At 32.7% G+C, this 13464-nt stretch overlaps 3 protein-coding genes across 6 annotated transcripts in view; 1 reads left to right on the top strand and 2 right to left on the bottom strand.

The window, feature by feature from the left end:
- Nucleotides 1-8204, top strand: part of LOC112455319 (1-acyl-sn-glycerol-3-phosphate acyltransferase alpha-like) — a 13862-nt gene extending 5658 nt beyond the window's left edge. For both annotated transcript variants that reach the window (XM_025017161.1, XM_025017162.1), the window contains exons 2-6: nucleotides 5399-5584; nucleotides 5659-5792; nucleotides 5952-6133; nucleotides 6313-6478; nucleotides 6678-8204. In XM_025017161.1, the coding sequence (XP_024872929.1) occupies nucleotides 5399-5584; nucleotides 5659-5792; nucleotides 5952-6133; nucleotides 6313-6478; nucleotides 6678-6841 (832 nt within the window). In that variant the 3' untranslated portion in view covers nucleotides 6842-8204. The remainder of the gene's footprint in view (nucleotides 1-5398; nucleotides 5585-5658; nucleotides 5793-5951; nucleotides 6134-6312; nucleotides 6479-6677) is intronic.
- Nucleotides 8032-11340, bottom strand: LOC112455318. Its single transcript, XM_025017160.1, has 2 exons — nucleotides 9221-11340; nucleotides 8032-9111 (listed from the first exon to the last, which is right to left on the bottom strand). Exons 1-2 carry the CDS (start codon nucleotides 10055-10057, stop codon nucleotides 8539-8541), a joined length of 1410 nt encoding a protein of 469 aa, XP_024872928.1. The 5' UTR covers nucleotides 10058-11340; the 3' UTR covers nucleotides 8032-8538.
- Nucleotides 11341-11393: 53 nt separating this feature from the next.
- Nucleotides 11394-13464, bottom strand: part of LOC112455316 (dynamin) — a 21581-nt gene continuing 19510 nt past the window's right edge. For 2 of the 3 annotated variants that reach the window (XM_025017151.1, XM_025017159.1), the window contains one exon: nucleotides 13077-13216. In XM_025017151.1, the coding sequence (XP_024872919.1) occupies nucleotides 13153-13216 (64 nt within the window). In that variant the 3' untranslated portion in view covers nucleotides 13077-13152. Of the gene's footprint in view, nucleotides 11930-13076; nucleotides 13217-13464 lie in introns of those variants that run through there. The other variant, XM_025017155.1, reaches the window with a different exon arrangement.

Genomic DNA, 13464 nt, shown 5'->3' with positions numbered 1-13464 from the left:
GTGGGATTGTAAAATAATTAGTAATAATTGAAAAAAATGTAAAAATGCCTAACGAGATATCTGTATCATATATCTGTCCTGGTTCGATTGCTGTGTAGGAACCAGACAATGTAGCCAACCCCGAAACTGCCCACAGCTGCGTGCGCCATCTCGCCATCTCTCGCAAGATCCGTGAACTACTGCTGTGACATAATTGCTGCTCTGCGTGAATATTTTTGTGAAAAATATACACGATCGTTTCAAAGCTCTCATTTTTATTCCAGGCTTTCAATCTCAATTTCAAAGGTACGTTATTGTTTGTGCACGTCTTCTGAAGGGTGGGAAAGTTTAATTTCGTACATATTACGTATACAACTGTTTATATCAGAAAATAAGGTTATGAGGTGACAGCATTTAAAAATTTTTTTCAATTATTACTAATTATTTGACAATCCCACCCTTCATTAGTACCTCTACTTTACTCCTGTAAAAGGATTTTGCGATCTGTAAAGTCGTTTCAAAATGAGAGCTTTGAAATGAATTGTCGGTAATTTGGACGGCTTTAGCATCCCCTTAATGAATCATGTGCTCACTGCGTTCTTATCATTATATTATTTATAGTGCGGATACATTTTTCATACGGGTTATTAGGCAAAATGCGCTCATTAGGCAAATTTTTATTCCCCAACGTACATCATCATAATGAGAAGCAGATAACTTTATCGAGGCATTTATTATATAACATACCGTATTATTTCATCGCAGCTCATCACGGAATTCGTATAGCCTCTACGGAAAAAAACTGATATCAAATATCTTGATTACATCTCGATTACGTCAAAATCTCATTCGTTTATCTCGTCCTAACAGCGGTCGTAACACGCCTTCGTAGTACGTGTGAGTCACGGAAAACCGTGTTGAGAATTTTTCTATCAATTTATATAATATCTATAATATATCGAACATTTTGCGCGTAGCGTTATCGATGCCAGTCGATGCGCTAACTTTGTTATGCCCCACCTCGTGTTATCCTTGTGTTATCTCCGGACGGGCGTAATTACACACTTCAATTATGTATAGAATTTCGATCGGACAATGTTCCTTGGATTTCGATCGGTCTATAATGCTCTCATTGCCGCGCGTATGCGTCTTCGCACACGGGTATAAGTCGTATATACTCCGTATAAACACATTTTGCACGTTAATACAATTTAGGAAATGAGCCGTACAAGCAAGGCGATCGCCGGTCAGTCGTTAGACGAATTAATATTTTAAGGGCTCCTTACCTGTTTTATTTTCCTCGGTAACGATCTAATAAATAATAAATACGATCAAGTCGTTCCGTGTCCGCGTGCCATTACGAGCGAAAGACAAAGGAAATACAAGGAGTTACAATTAACTGTATGAATTAGGGTGTGTCCCGCGATATTATCCTCGACTATTCGAAATATACCTTCACTACCTTCGACACGACCAGGCTCGAAACTTACTGAATAAAATCGTTTAACCTTTAACGAACGAATTGACTCGCTTATCAGCTGGGAGAGTAAAGGACTCGAGTGACAGTTGAAGAAGAATTCTGACCTCCGGTCAGTCGCGCGATCGGATGATCCGAGATGGTGTTTATACATTTTCACTTCGGCAGAATCATTTTCCGGAGTCTTGATGACCTCGCGTTTTAATGATAATAATTGGAAATGTGCATGGAAGTGCGCATAATTTTTCTTAAAATCTAATTTTAACTTACAATGTTTCGTAATTTATGCCAGTCATAAAAAAACTAATATACGCAGGACAGAGCAAGAAAACCAGGTTATTGATAAAAATATATGTTACCTATTGTGAACATTGAAATTATAATGACGGTATATGAATAAACGCGTAAAATTACCATTGACGGCGAAGGAAGAAGAAAAACTATTATATAATAAACATGTTTTTCCATTTCATTATGCAGCTCGAGCAGTAAAATATATTTCCAGTATTTAATAAATTCTGCGATAACTATTGATAATTTTAGCATATGTTTACTTGAGATATTTTTAAATATGTGTTGCACAAGTCGAGAAATAGCAAGTTGTTGGACATAAAGAAAATGAAAAGGCAAACTATGCAATGAAAAGGTATTCTTAAATAAAGAGAGCGGGTTATTTCGCGACATAGCTTGACTTTGCACGATGAAAAATTCAATATATATTCGAATAAAATGCGCATATTTATTTGCCATTCACTGTCAGGGGTCTGCCAACGGACAGGCAACGAATCCGAGCAGAAATTGCAGCGGTTTGTCATCAATCGCGCGTTCGCATTAATTCCTTGTGTTTCACTGACAGAATTCGCAAACATGACACGATATCGAAATCTGTCGAATGCGGACTCTTCTCGATTTCTGTCGTCAATCCATGTAAAATCGTGTTCGGAATCGCGCGATTTCCGCCGTCATACTGTGTCAGCGAACTTTGCTGACATTTGCTTACGTTCTATCGACAGCGTCGCGAATCTCACTATTAAATTTGTACTTCTGTCGACAAAATTCGTAGCAAACATTTCGCGAGATCTGCTCTACTTGAGCTATCTGCTGAAAAAAAGAACCGATTCGACATTCTATCGCGTGATGTTCGCGAAAACATATAACGTCACCGCGCATTATCACAAAGCGTTCGTTTTCTTGACTTTTCTTTACTTTGAGGGACAATGAATCGATTAATAACATTGCTACAAACAAGGATTCTATTTGTAATAGTGCTTTTCCAAATGTAAGTTGTGCGAAGATCCAACTCGTCTATTGCATATAAATCTTTAACTTTCTTTTTAATTCTATTCAAAGAGATTTTATTTTATTTTATGAAATTTTATCACACGAATTTTTAAATACTTCAGATTCATGCAATTTATAAATTCTGTATTTGTATAACCTTTATTAGATATTTTTATAAAGTTCTTTATATCATTATACTTTATATCATTACTATTATTTATAGAACAGTTCGTTGCAAAAAAATTTACACGTGCACAGTATCTTTTTATAATTATCTTTTTAAATTAGGGGACTACTTTTATTGCTTCTAAGAAGTTGGGTTAGACATTATTTAATGGGATTGATAGTTAATTCTTGTTTAATAAGAGAGCATTTGTGATTAATATTTACATAGATTAGCATCGCAGATCGCATCGACATTAATATCGATATACCGATACCATGATTGAATATAAGAAATAATTTGATATTATGAGTTTTCCAACGTTTTTTTTTCACATTTACTCTTTATTTATTCTTTATTATATCTTTCTTTATTATTCTTTATTATATTTTATGTGCGTCGCACATTTCACAAAAAATTTTGAACGTTCTACAAATAAAATCTTCTTACTAAAGATTTAATTTTGAAACTAAACGTTAACTATGAAACTCTTAAATTATACATAGTACACATTTATAATATACATTTATAATATACTATAATAATACAATTATACATATATGTACTATTTAGAAATTCGCGATTAAATTTTAGAATGTCATTTATTTATTCATTTTCTATTAATAACTGCACACGTATAACATTAATGCTTATATTTGTTCTTTAAGATATGAAGATACAAAGTACGAAGTTCAACAAAATTCTGAATTAAAACGGTCTGTAAAACGCACGGTATATAATTAAAAATTACGTCGATCTCCTGACAGAGTCTTGTTCGATAATAAAATATTTGAGAAACATCGAACTTTAAACGTACCTCTTTGGAAGTATTGAATTGTTTATTGAACTGTGATATTGCAATCTCACATTGCACACTTAATCAATGATAATAAAATCAGTCACATAGATTAAAGGCCGTTCTTGTTTACATCAGTATTACTAATTATAAATTGCAAATCATAATTTACATTATATAATAGGATGAGGATTATCAGAAGATCGATAAAGTATAACTTTTTAATTACTAATTTCTAATTTTTATTTTATATATATATATGTACAATTAAATTAGAAACATTAAAAATAAAAATTAGTAATTAAAAAGTTATACTATATCGATCTTCTTATAATCCTCATCCTATTGTATAATGTAAATTGCAAATTATGTAAATTATGATTTGCATTTTATAATTAGTAATACTGATGTAAACATGCAAGAACGGCATTTAATCTATGTGACTGATTTTATTATCATTGATTAAGTGTGCAATGTGAGATTGCAATATCACAGTTCAATAGACAATGCAATACTTCCAAAGAGGTACGTTTAAAGTTCGATGTTTCTCAAATATTTTATTATCGAACAAGACTGTCAGGAAATCGACGTAATTATACTGTGCGTTTTGCAGACCGTGTTGATTCAGAATTTCGTTGAACTTCGCACTTTGTATCTTCATATCTTAAAGAACAAATATAAGCACTAATGTTATATATATATAAAGTTCTTAACTTTTTATGTTAAATTTAATTCAATTTGTATGTTTCTTATTTTAATATGACATGTAATCCATTGTTAAATGTAGTTTATTTTATAAAAACACTCCACAAAATAAAAATTTTCGATATCCGGCAATTCATATAGAATATGTAATATTTACGTATATACATAGAAATAAATACGTAATAATGAGTTCTGATCTATACATAGATATAAAAGAAGTTTACGTAATAATGAGTTCTGATCTATCCATTATGATCATACAGGAAACGGTTATTTGCCGATAGTTTGTGATTTGTTGCGAGGAAATTGAAAATAAGTCACGTAGAATAATAGCGATCATGTAACTTTAGCTCGCAAACGAGATACTCGAGGAAACGTCAAATGATTTCCCGTGTACCATCTTTCTTTAACATCAAAAGCATCGCACTAAGTGCCTTTTAATCGGCCGTAGAAACCTGTCTTTTTATAAACTTTATTAAACCATGAAGACCGCAGGTGAATTTATAGCATAATTGCGCAACGATGCACGAATTCTTATACACTATAGAGAATTGCAAAAAATGAACATTATTCTTTTAAGGGCAAGTTTTTAAAAATAAAATAGATTATCTTTTCATAATATAAAATAAAAAATAAATTACTAATTTTTTAATCGTTTCTTGTCTCTGCGACGTTTTTTACATTGTAAAAAAATCTATGTATTTTATTTAATTAAAAATAAATTGGGAATTAATTCCCCCTTCGCATAATATAATAGTGTATTATTATGTGATAAACAATCTAATTTATTTTTTAAAACAATTTTATCTTAGAAATAAAATTCAACTAAACGTAGTCATTAGATTTTAATAGCGATTGAAATCTTGAAAGTTTTGATGATTTAGAAATAAATTCCAATTCTTCAACTTTAACACAGTTTTATCTTTTAATTCCGATCTCCGAATGGATAGAATAAATTAATGTACAATCGGAAATAATTAATCTTGTACGATTTCAGAGTACTATGCGGTATTTACTCGACGAGCGGCATCGCGCTGTTATTTCTTTTTGTGATGCTATGTGCCTTGAGCGAGAGCGTGAGATATCGAGTGAAATTCACCTTCTTCATAATAGCGAGCGCGTTAGCCGCAGGATTATGGATACCGTTCATGCTATTTCGAATCGGCAGCTGGAAAAACGCGCTGTAAGTTCCCGTATATGGATAAAGCTAAATTTTCGAGTCTTATTAAAATATAAATAAAATGAAATTTTATACAGAATGCCGGCTAGAGGCGTGGTGACGATAGCAAAGATCATCGGGATGAATTTCCGTTTTCGCGGCAAGGAGAACATCGTCAAAGACTCGGGCTGCGTCGTGCTCATCAATCATCAGAGTTCATTAGATCTTTGCGGTAATCGAGATTAATTATTGAAATTATTATAAGTTTGTTGTGTTTAAATTAAAAAACGCTTTGAACAAACTCGATAAAATAATAATGCGCGAATAAGAAAGTAGGCTATCTTATCAGGAACGAAAGTGCCGCGTATGCATAATAAAATTGGCCTTGCAGTTTTAGGTGAGCTGTGGTTAGCGATGGATAACTGCACCGTTATCTCCAAGAAGGAGATTTTGTACCTTGGACCATTTGGTCTCGCGTGCTGGCTCTGGGGGACGTTGTTCATCGATAGAAAAAACGCCGGAGAATCATGCCAGATTATTAATGCTACAGCAGAATCGATTCGTCTGGCGAAGGTGACTTTACTGTAATGCTCTTTGTACCAACTTCGTATTGGCAGTGTGGGGATTTAAAATAACATCAAAAAGTATTATATTATATTAATATTAAGAATATATTAACTCGGAAGAGATTATTTAAGTTATTATTAAATTATTATTATTTAAATTATTATTATTTCAATTAATTCTTTTAGCGGAGGCTTCTTTTATTTCCCGAAGGACATCGACATTCGGGTAATTCATTGCTTCCCTTCAAGAAAGGCGCTTTCCATGTCGCGATTGAATCTCAAATGCCGATTCAACCTGTTGTTGTGTCAAAGTACTACTTTCTGGACGGCAAATTAAAAATATTCAATTCAGGTAAACATATTTAACTATATTTTAATGTATATAATTAAATAATGAAGGAATCAATCATCTGTGTATATATCTGCTTGTGTATATATACGTACCATGTATAGTTTTCGATATCTGTTTTTTTTTTTTACATATAATTACATATAGATAATTACATTTTCACGTATGATAAGTATGTCTAAAAGATGATTTTATATTTCAGGAAGCAGTTATATTACTGTTTTACCGCCTATTCCCACTGCGGGTTTGACCAAAGACGATCTTCCAAAACTCATGGACCAGGCGTACGAAGTTATGAACAAAACCTTCATAGAATCCACGACGGAGTGCCTCGAGGAACAGATACGAAGTTTGAAGTGCGAGTGATAAGAATATAAACCCAAAAAGATTAGCGTAACTAAGTCATTATCAAAATTCTAATCAATCAGAGAGCTCGCGACTAACTGATTTGTAGATTACACGTGCAGAGATTGCACGTGTGAATGACTTTATTGCGTTACTAATTTCCATGGACGCGTGTGATTCCATAACATTCTTTCATATACACGACGCATGTCAGCTTAGAAAGTTAAGCTTTTAGTTCAGTAAGATTCATCTTTATACATATTTCGGTCGATCAATCGATAACTACTTTCCTCGCTTATGTTACAATCACAATGTAAGTTTAGAACATCATGTTAATCAGTACTCTTCCATTACTTCTTATACAAGTTTATCTTTAAAGATCAGAAGGATTTTGGGAAGCTCAAATAATTTTTTAACGATGCAATTTGTACTTTTTATAACTTACAGAAAAATATAATTTATAACCGACATTCTCTCTTTCTATATCACCATGCAAAACGTGGCGTACATTTTATAACTGATACGTAAAATTGAGAAGAAAGTGATACCAAGTGTAAAATCGTACAATATGTAAAAGTGTATGTCTATCCTATTATGTGTATTCCAGTAGGTATAAATTACTTACATTACATGTGTGTGTTGAGTAATATTTTTGCATTAAGTGTCATCAACCTGGATATTTGAAATCTGTTATTATTTTACATACGCGATTAATTTGTAACAGATAAGATTTCTCTCGTAATAGAATAAAATCAATAAAATATAAAATAACGAGGTATCTTCTTAAGTACAATTATTATTTTATATCTTTTTTTACTACATATTGTTTAAATGATAGTACGAGTCACATATATGTTTGTAAAAGAGGGACAGAGTGAAAGATACATTGAACTTTCAAATATTCGAGGTTGAATTTACAAACATTGTGACGTTAGTTCGTGATGTATAATATTCTCCAAAAATGGTTTACCATTGTATTATGCGAAATATTTTGTCCAAAGTACCAGATTGTAATGAAATTGAATTACTTACTAACAATATAAACGAGATGCACTTATGTACATGTATAAACGTTTCTATGTAATCTTTTTTATATTATTGTAAAAGTAGATCTTATCAAGTATATTTGTGCAACATATCCACTTGATCCTCTTTGAAAAGCATTCTATTGACGGGATGGGAAAAATTAATTACTTAATGCGTTAGGAATCTTCAGGAAAAATATGTAATTAATATGTATACGCTTCTTTGTACTCGTAAGACTATGTTAACGAGAGCAATATCGAAGAACAGCGGAGTAAATGTCGTTGCAAATGTCTGATTTATATGTCTATACAAGACTAATGTTTGTTGTTACTGCTATAATAAATTATATTTTAAATAATATGGCGCATTTGGGACGATAATATACATATGTATTATCATTTTTATCATTAATTATCAATTTAACTAGATAAAACCTGAAAACATTAAATTCTCCCATAAAATATAACATTATGATCAAATATCAAGCAGCAATATCATCGAGTTTTTCAAGACTGTTATAAACCTTGTCGGATACATTGCTCATATTAAAATTCAGTCCTTTAGATGAAGGATGGTAATCGGTAGGACTTGACAGAGCCACATAATTTTTGAGCTTTTTACCATAGACGTGATTGCTACAATACGGACAAGACGTTCTCACAGGCATTACTCTAGTTTGCCAGTCAGCTAAATTACACATTTGGCTCAAAGGCTTTATTCGAATGAATTTTAATGTCTTCTTCAGCCTGGAGTGCAGAATAAATATTAGATTTCTTCATTCGAGGCCAAATTATTTCCGATGATAAAGCATCCATCTCGATAGCACAAATATCGCAGATATTTTTTTTCCTTGTAATCATTTTTCCTTCATCCTTGACATCAGTCTCTTTCGCGTTCTTTCTATTTGTACAATTATCCAAAGCTGACGATCCATGTTGTATACTGTTCAAACACGAGCGTTTGCCAACTTGTGTTTGTACATTCGTTTTTATTCTTCTTGGAATTATTATCTTAGGAAAACTATTATATTTCGTCTTGTCTGTCGTTCGATACGTTTGAATGCCTTTTTGTTGAACATTTGAAGTTGAAGTTTTTTCAGATATTTTTCTATTAAATACTGGAGTTGTTAATGCAGGAATAACGCATTGAATTTGTTTACTGTTTTTTAATGGCCATGGATCGCTGATAAAGTTCCCTGTTCCAGATTTTTTATACCCTTGGCTATTTTCTTCAGAATATATGTATCTTTCTTGAGACAGAACTTTCTGTAAATATAATTTTACGTATATACATTTCTACATTTTGTTTGATTATTTTGCTATTTTAATGACAGATTCTCTCATAAATCGAATAAAATTATCAATATTAACTTACCTTCACTATTTCATCGATCTTTTCCTTTTTTTCGCTTACATTTCTCCATGAGGAAATTATGTTAAAAGATGGTTCATTCTCAGCTCTAAAACCTTTAATTAAATCATCTTTTCTCATGTTCGTTCTGTTTACAATATATGTTCTGGCTTTTCTTCGCTCGGTAAATTCGTCGACCTCTTCCAAATCGCAGTAATCGTTACAAATATCAACTTCGAGATCCACCGAAAGCGAAGAAGTTAAAGATTCGTCCATTCCAATTTCGACAGGCGAAGAATCCGTGCAACATTCACTATTTCGCACCGTATCGACATTTATAAACTTCGGGAAATCTCTCTTTTCCCCGAAACTTAAGCACTCGAGCGTCAATCCGCTAATTTCGTCCTCTACTTTCTTCTCCGGCGTGCTACATCTGTATTTATTACATGGCAATTTATATAGCGCATAAGGACATTGTTTCCTGCATGAACATTTTTTATATTTTTTTCTTTTATTCTTTAAAAACGTTTGTCTCACATAATTTTTTGATAATTTATCTGCGAACCTATCTAAGTGAATCATAGATCGATCATCGTTTATCATTGATAACGGGCTGGTTTGCTCATTATTTTCCGTAATGTTTCGACTTGCAAAACGGTTACAATTGCACGACTTCTTGTCACTTTCTTGTCGTGAACGTATAACAATGTCTGCTTGTGCAGAAGTATCAGATGTAAATGAAGTATCTACCGAATTACCCAATTCTTCGACAATGTCGGTGTACTTATTTATATATTCGTTTCTTCTATGGAATTTTAAGGACTCATGTTGACTTATGTCTTTTCTTTGCAAAAGACACATTTGTTGCTTTTCATTGGATATTACACATTTATTTTTAGTGCTCTTTGCGAATTGTTGAGTCTTTCGAACACTTTGTATATTTTTAATTATCTTGTTTTTAAAGTATTTCAAGTTATCGTATATCGTTGAGAATCTAATTGGTTCTTGGCCCTCTTTCTTCAAGACCTTAATACACAAAAGTAATATACATTTTCTTTTTATAAGTTTAATACGGTTTAATATTTCCTACGTAAAACTATTGCTATATATATATTCTTTGTATAAATAATTTTTATTATAAACGTAGATAATTGTTATATGTATAAATAACAAAAGACGGCAACATGCTATGACATTTATTATATTAAATTCTCAAATCTTAATCAATTTTTCCAAATACTGTGTGAAGAAGAACATTGTTTATGTAGGAAATATTAATAAATATGTCGGAAATATTATGTTAAATTTGTAAAAGAGAATATTGTGTAAAAACGAATATATACATATATAATATTTATATGAGAAATTCTTATGACCAAAAAATGTTGGTCATTATTATTAAAAATATCTTTGTTTAATATATTATCAAAATACCTGGCTATTTTTTGTGAGCTTATACGTTTCGTCGATCTTTGCGGAAAATTCAATATTTTCAAAACATGGTTTTACTTTTTGTAATACATTCAGACTAGCATAATCAATTTTGTCATTTTCTTTTATAGATTCGAAACATACATTTTCACGATTCACGTTAAAGGATATTTTCTTCAAACGATTTAGTTCCGACCTAAGTTCGTCCACTACATCTGAAAGAGCTTCCACTTGTTCCAGTATTTGTTTGAGCTTACACTGATCATGACGACAAATATCTTTTGACATAACTTGTACTATCAAAATAATGATATTCTAAAAAGAAAATAAATGCGGAACTTTATTAACATAGCATATTAATAAAATTTATAAAATCGGAGATCTGAATTGAAGTGAAATATTATTTTTGAATAACATGGTTAAGTTACATCTGTCATCTACATATTAATTTGTTTTTCTTATACATGTATACAATTAAAAAACGCTGTTAAGAGAAAGCAAACTTCAAAACTTAAGTTATTACTTATGAGTTTTCGAAAACGTAATAAGCACAAAAAGTTTTATATCGATGAGTAGAATCACATTTTGTATTAGCTTTAACTATACGCCAATCGTGTACATTTGTACAAGAAACCATGTATCTCCATTTATATTACAAGTTATATAAAATTTAATACATTAACAATAATAACATATACTACAATAATATATAAAGAAATGTATATATAATAAAACATAATTACAAAAAATATATAATGTACGAAATGGATAAATAATATTATATATCTTATCATAATTTATGGCAGAAACATTTCTTACATTGATAAAACGAACTGTTTCGTATTAAATATTTATTTATTTGATTTATTGTGTGTCCTTGGTACACATTCGTCGTCAGTCGGTGTCGCGTATAGACTGGCTATTAGTGTTTGGTAATACAAAAATCTCTTTCTTCCTAACACATTTACGCGTAATACTATATTTGTAAACTGTATATATGTACAATTTCCATTACTTCACTTGTACCGGCGTTTTGATCTAATTTACAGAATAATTGTGATGCGTTTTCCAATATCGCCGTTCTCGTTGTCGTTCTCGCGCGGCTACTATTAACATTACGATGCAAAAATAATTATAAAAAGATATGTAAAAATAACTGCGCATGCGTCGATTAAAAAAAAAAGAACAAATTCCGCACGATTCGAAATAAATATCAATATCTTTATCTCTGTGTCTTTTACATACCACTCGATGGCCCTCACCGTTTACGCTTCGTTGTTCATCGCGGAATCCCTAGAGATCCTTAAAGATAGCATCATTATTGTACCCAACGAATGATCTCCTGGCACGAATTGACAAGCAGATGTCTCATTTACGATAATAATGCATTGATCACAATAATTTACATTTCTGTGTAATTTTACATATTAATTGCGAAATCTCTCTGGAATGCTGATAGCGTGTTCGATCGAGCAAACTCCCCTTCACGAAATGTGACTTAGTCTCTCTGCTCTAATTAGCTCTTCTACAATCGAGGTAATTGGGTTGCCCATACTCGTCTCGTGTATGTGAAAAAAATCGCTGCTATAATACTTCCGCCGCGGAACTTACGATAAGAAGGACACTGTATACCCCGGATATCGCAAGGCAGGAAAGAGATAGGAAAGGAGTATTTGAAGTAACCGGCAAAGTTTCCAAATTATCCATTTCTAATTTCTCGGTTACGGATTGATAATTGAAATTGAATTATACAGTAATACTGCGATTCCGACATTTCTCAAAAGATTCGCACTGTTGTATTCTTGTACTTAGTAGTTCTAACTAACTTGTTCATAATACTGATAATCGCGATTTTATCTTTTTAAATCGTTGAACAGGTTCGAGAAACACATCTGGATTGTCCTTCTTGCCGTAAGATCTCTATTACCGTTCCGAATGAAATTATTCCTTCCAAAACACACCTGGCGCGTGTCGAGCGTGGTGTTAATACTTAGAGCTACACCGTAATCTAACGCGGATCTAGATGTACATAAATAAAGATAGAAGACGAAGTATACACCAGAGAAAGAAGCGGTTAAAGAAGTGACTGATGGAATCTTTCTGGCTGTCTTGATCACCGAGAAACGGACAGGTCATTTTCCTGTGTCTGCCGTTCGTTTCTTGGTCCCTCTTTCTCCTCCAGTATTCATATAACACAGCCTTGCTCCTCCTTCTCTCTGCACGAATGGTTTCCCTGCATTCTAGCTACTCCTCGTGACTCCTATCTCTGCCGGCAAACGTCAACAATTCGATGTCGAGGCCGTTGAGATCAGAGTAATACATAGGACGAAACGCTCATTTTAGGAAATCTTGTTGTCCCCATCGCGCGTAACTGAGGATTTCTTCCGTCAGCTTTGCCCTGCAACACATCCGGTTCACCATGGTCCGTCATCCGGGACGAAACCTCTTCTGATGCTGTCTCGGACTGTTACAGGTGCATCTTGCACAAGCTGCTGTCTCGTATGCCGCTGCTGTGTCGGACTAGCTCAGTTTAGTCGGCCGGAGTATGGTCTGTCGGGAATTCGGGGGGGAATATTGGGTACGGGACGCCTACAACATATAGACAGATATTGATTGTTGGATATATGTTCATGAAATTCAAAATGGAAACACACCGCAGGGGGGATCGAATGAGAAACGCGATATTGATACACAAACAGGCAAGCTTGAAAGATTCGATGTTTGAGTAAAATTTTCCTCTCTCTTCAGCTCTAAATATATAAACTAAAATATTTTAACTAGGACGAAGAAAGAGAGAGAGAGAGAGAGAGAGAGAGAGAGAGAGAGAGAGAGAGAGA

This window comes from Temnothorax curvispinosus, unplaced genomic scaffold (assembly GCF_003070985.1).
Source record: "Temnothorax curvispinosus isolate PA1 unplaced genomic scaffold, ASM307098v1 QBEX01006010.1, whole genome shotgun sequence".
NCBI classification, from domain to species: Eukaryota; Metazoa; Arthropoda; class Insecta; order Hymenoptera; family Formicidae; genus Temnothorax; species Temnothorax curvispinosus.
This window is presented reverse-complemented; position numbering and strand designations above follow the sequence as displayed.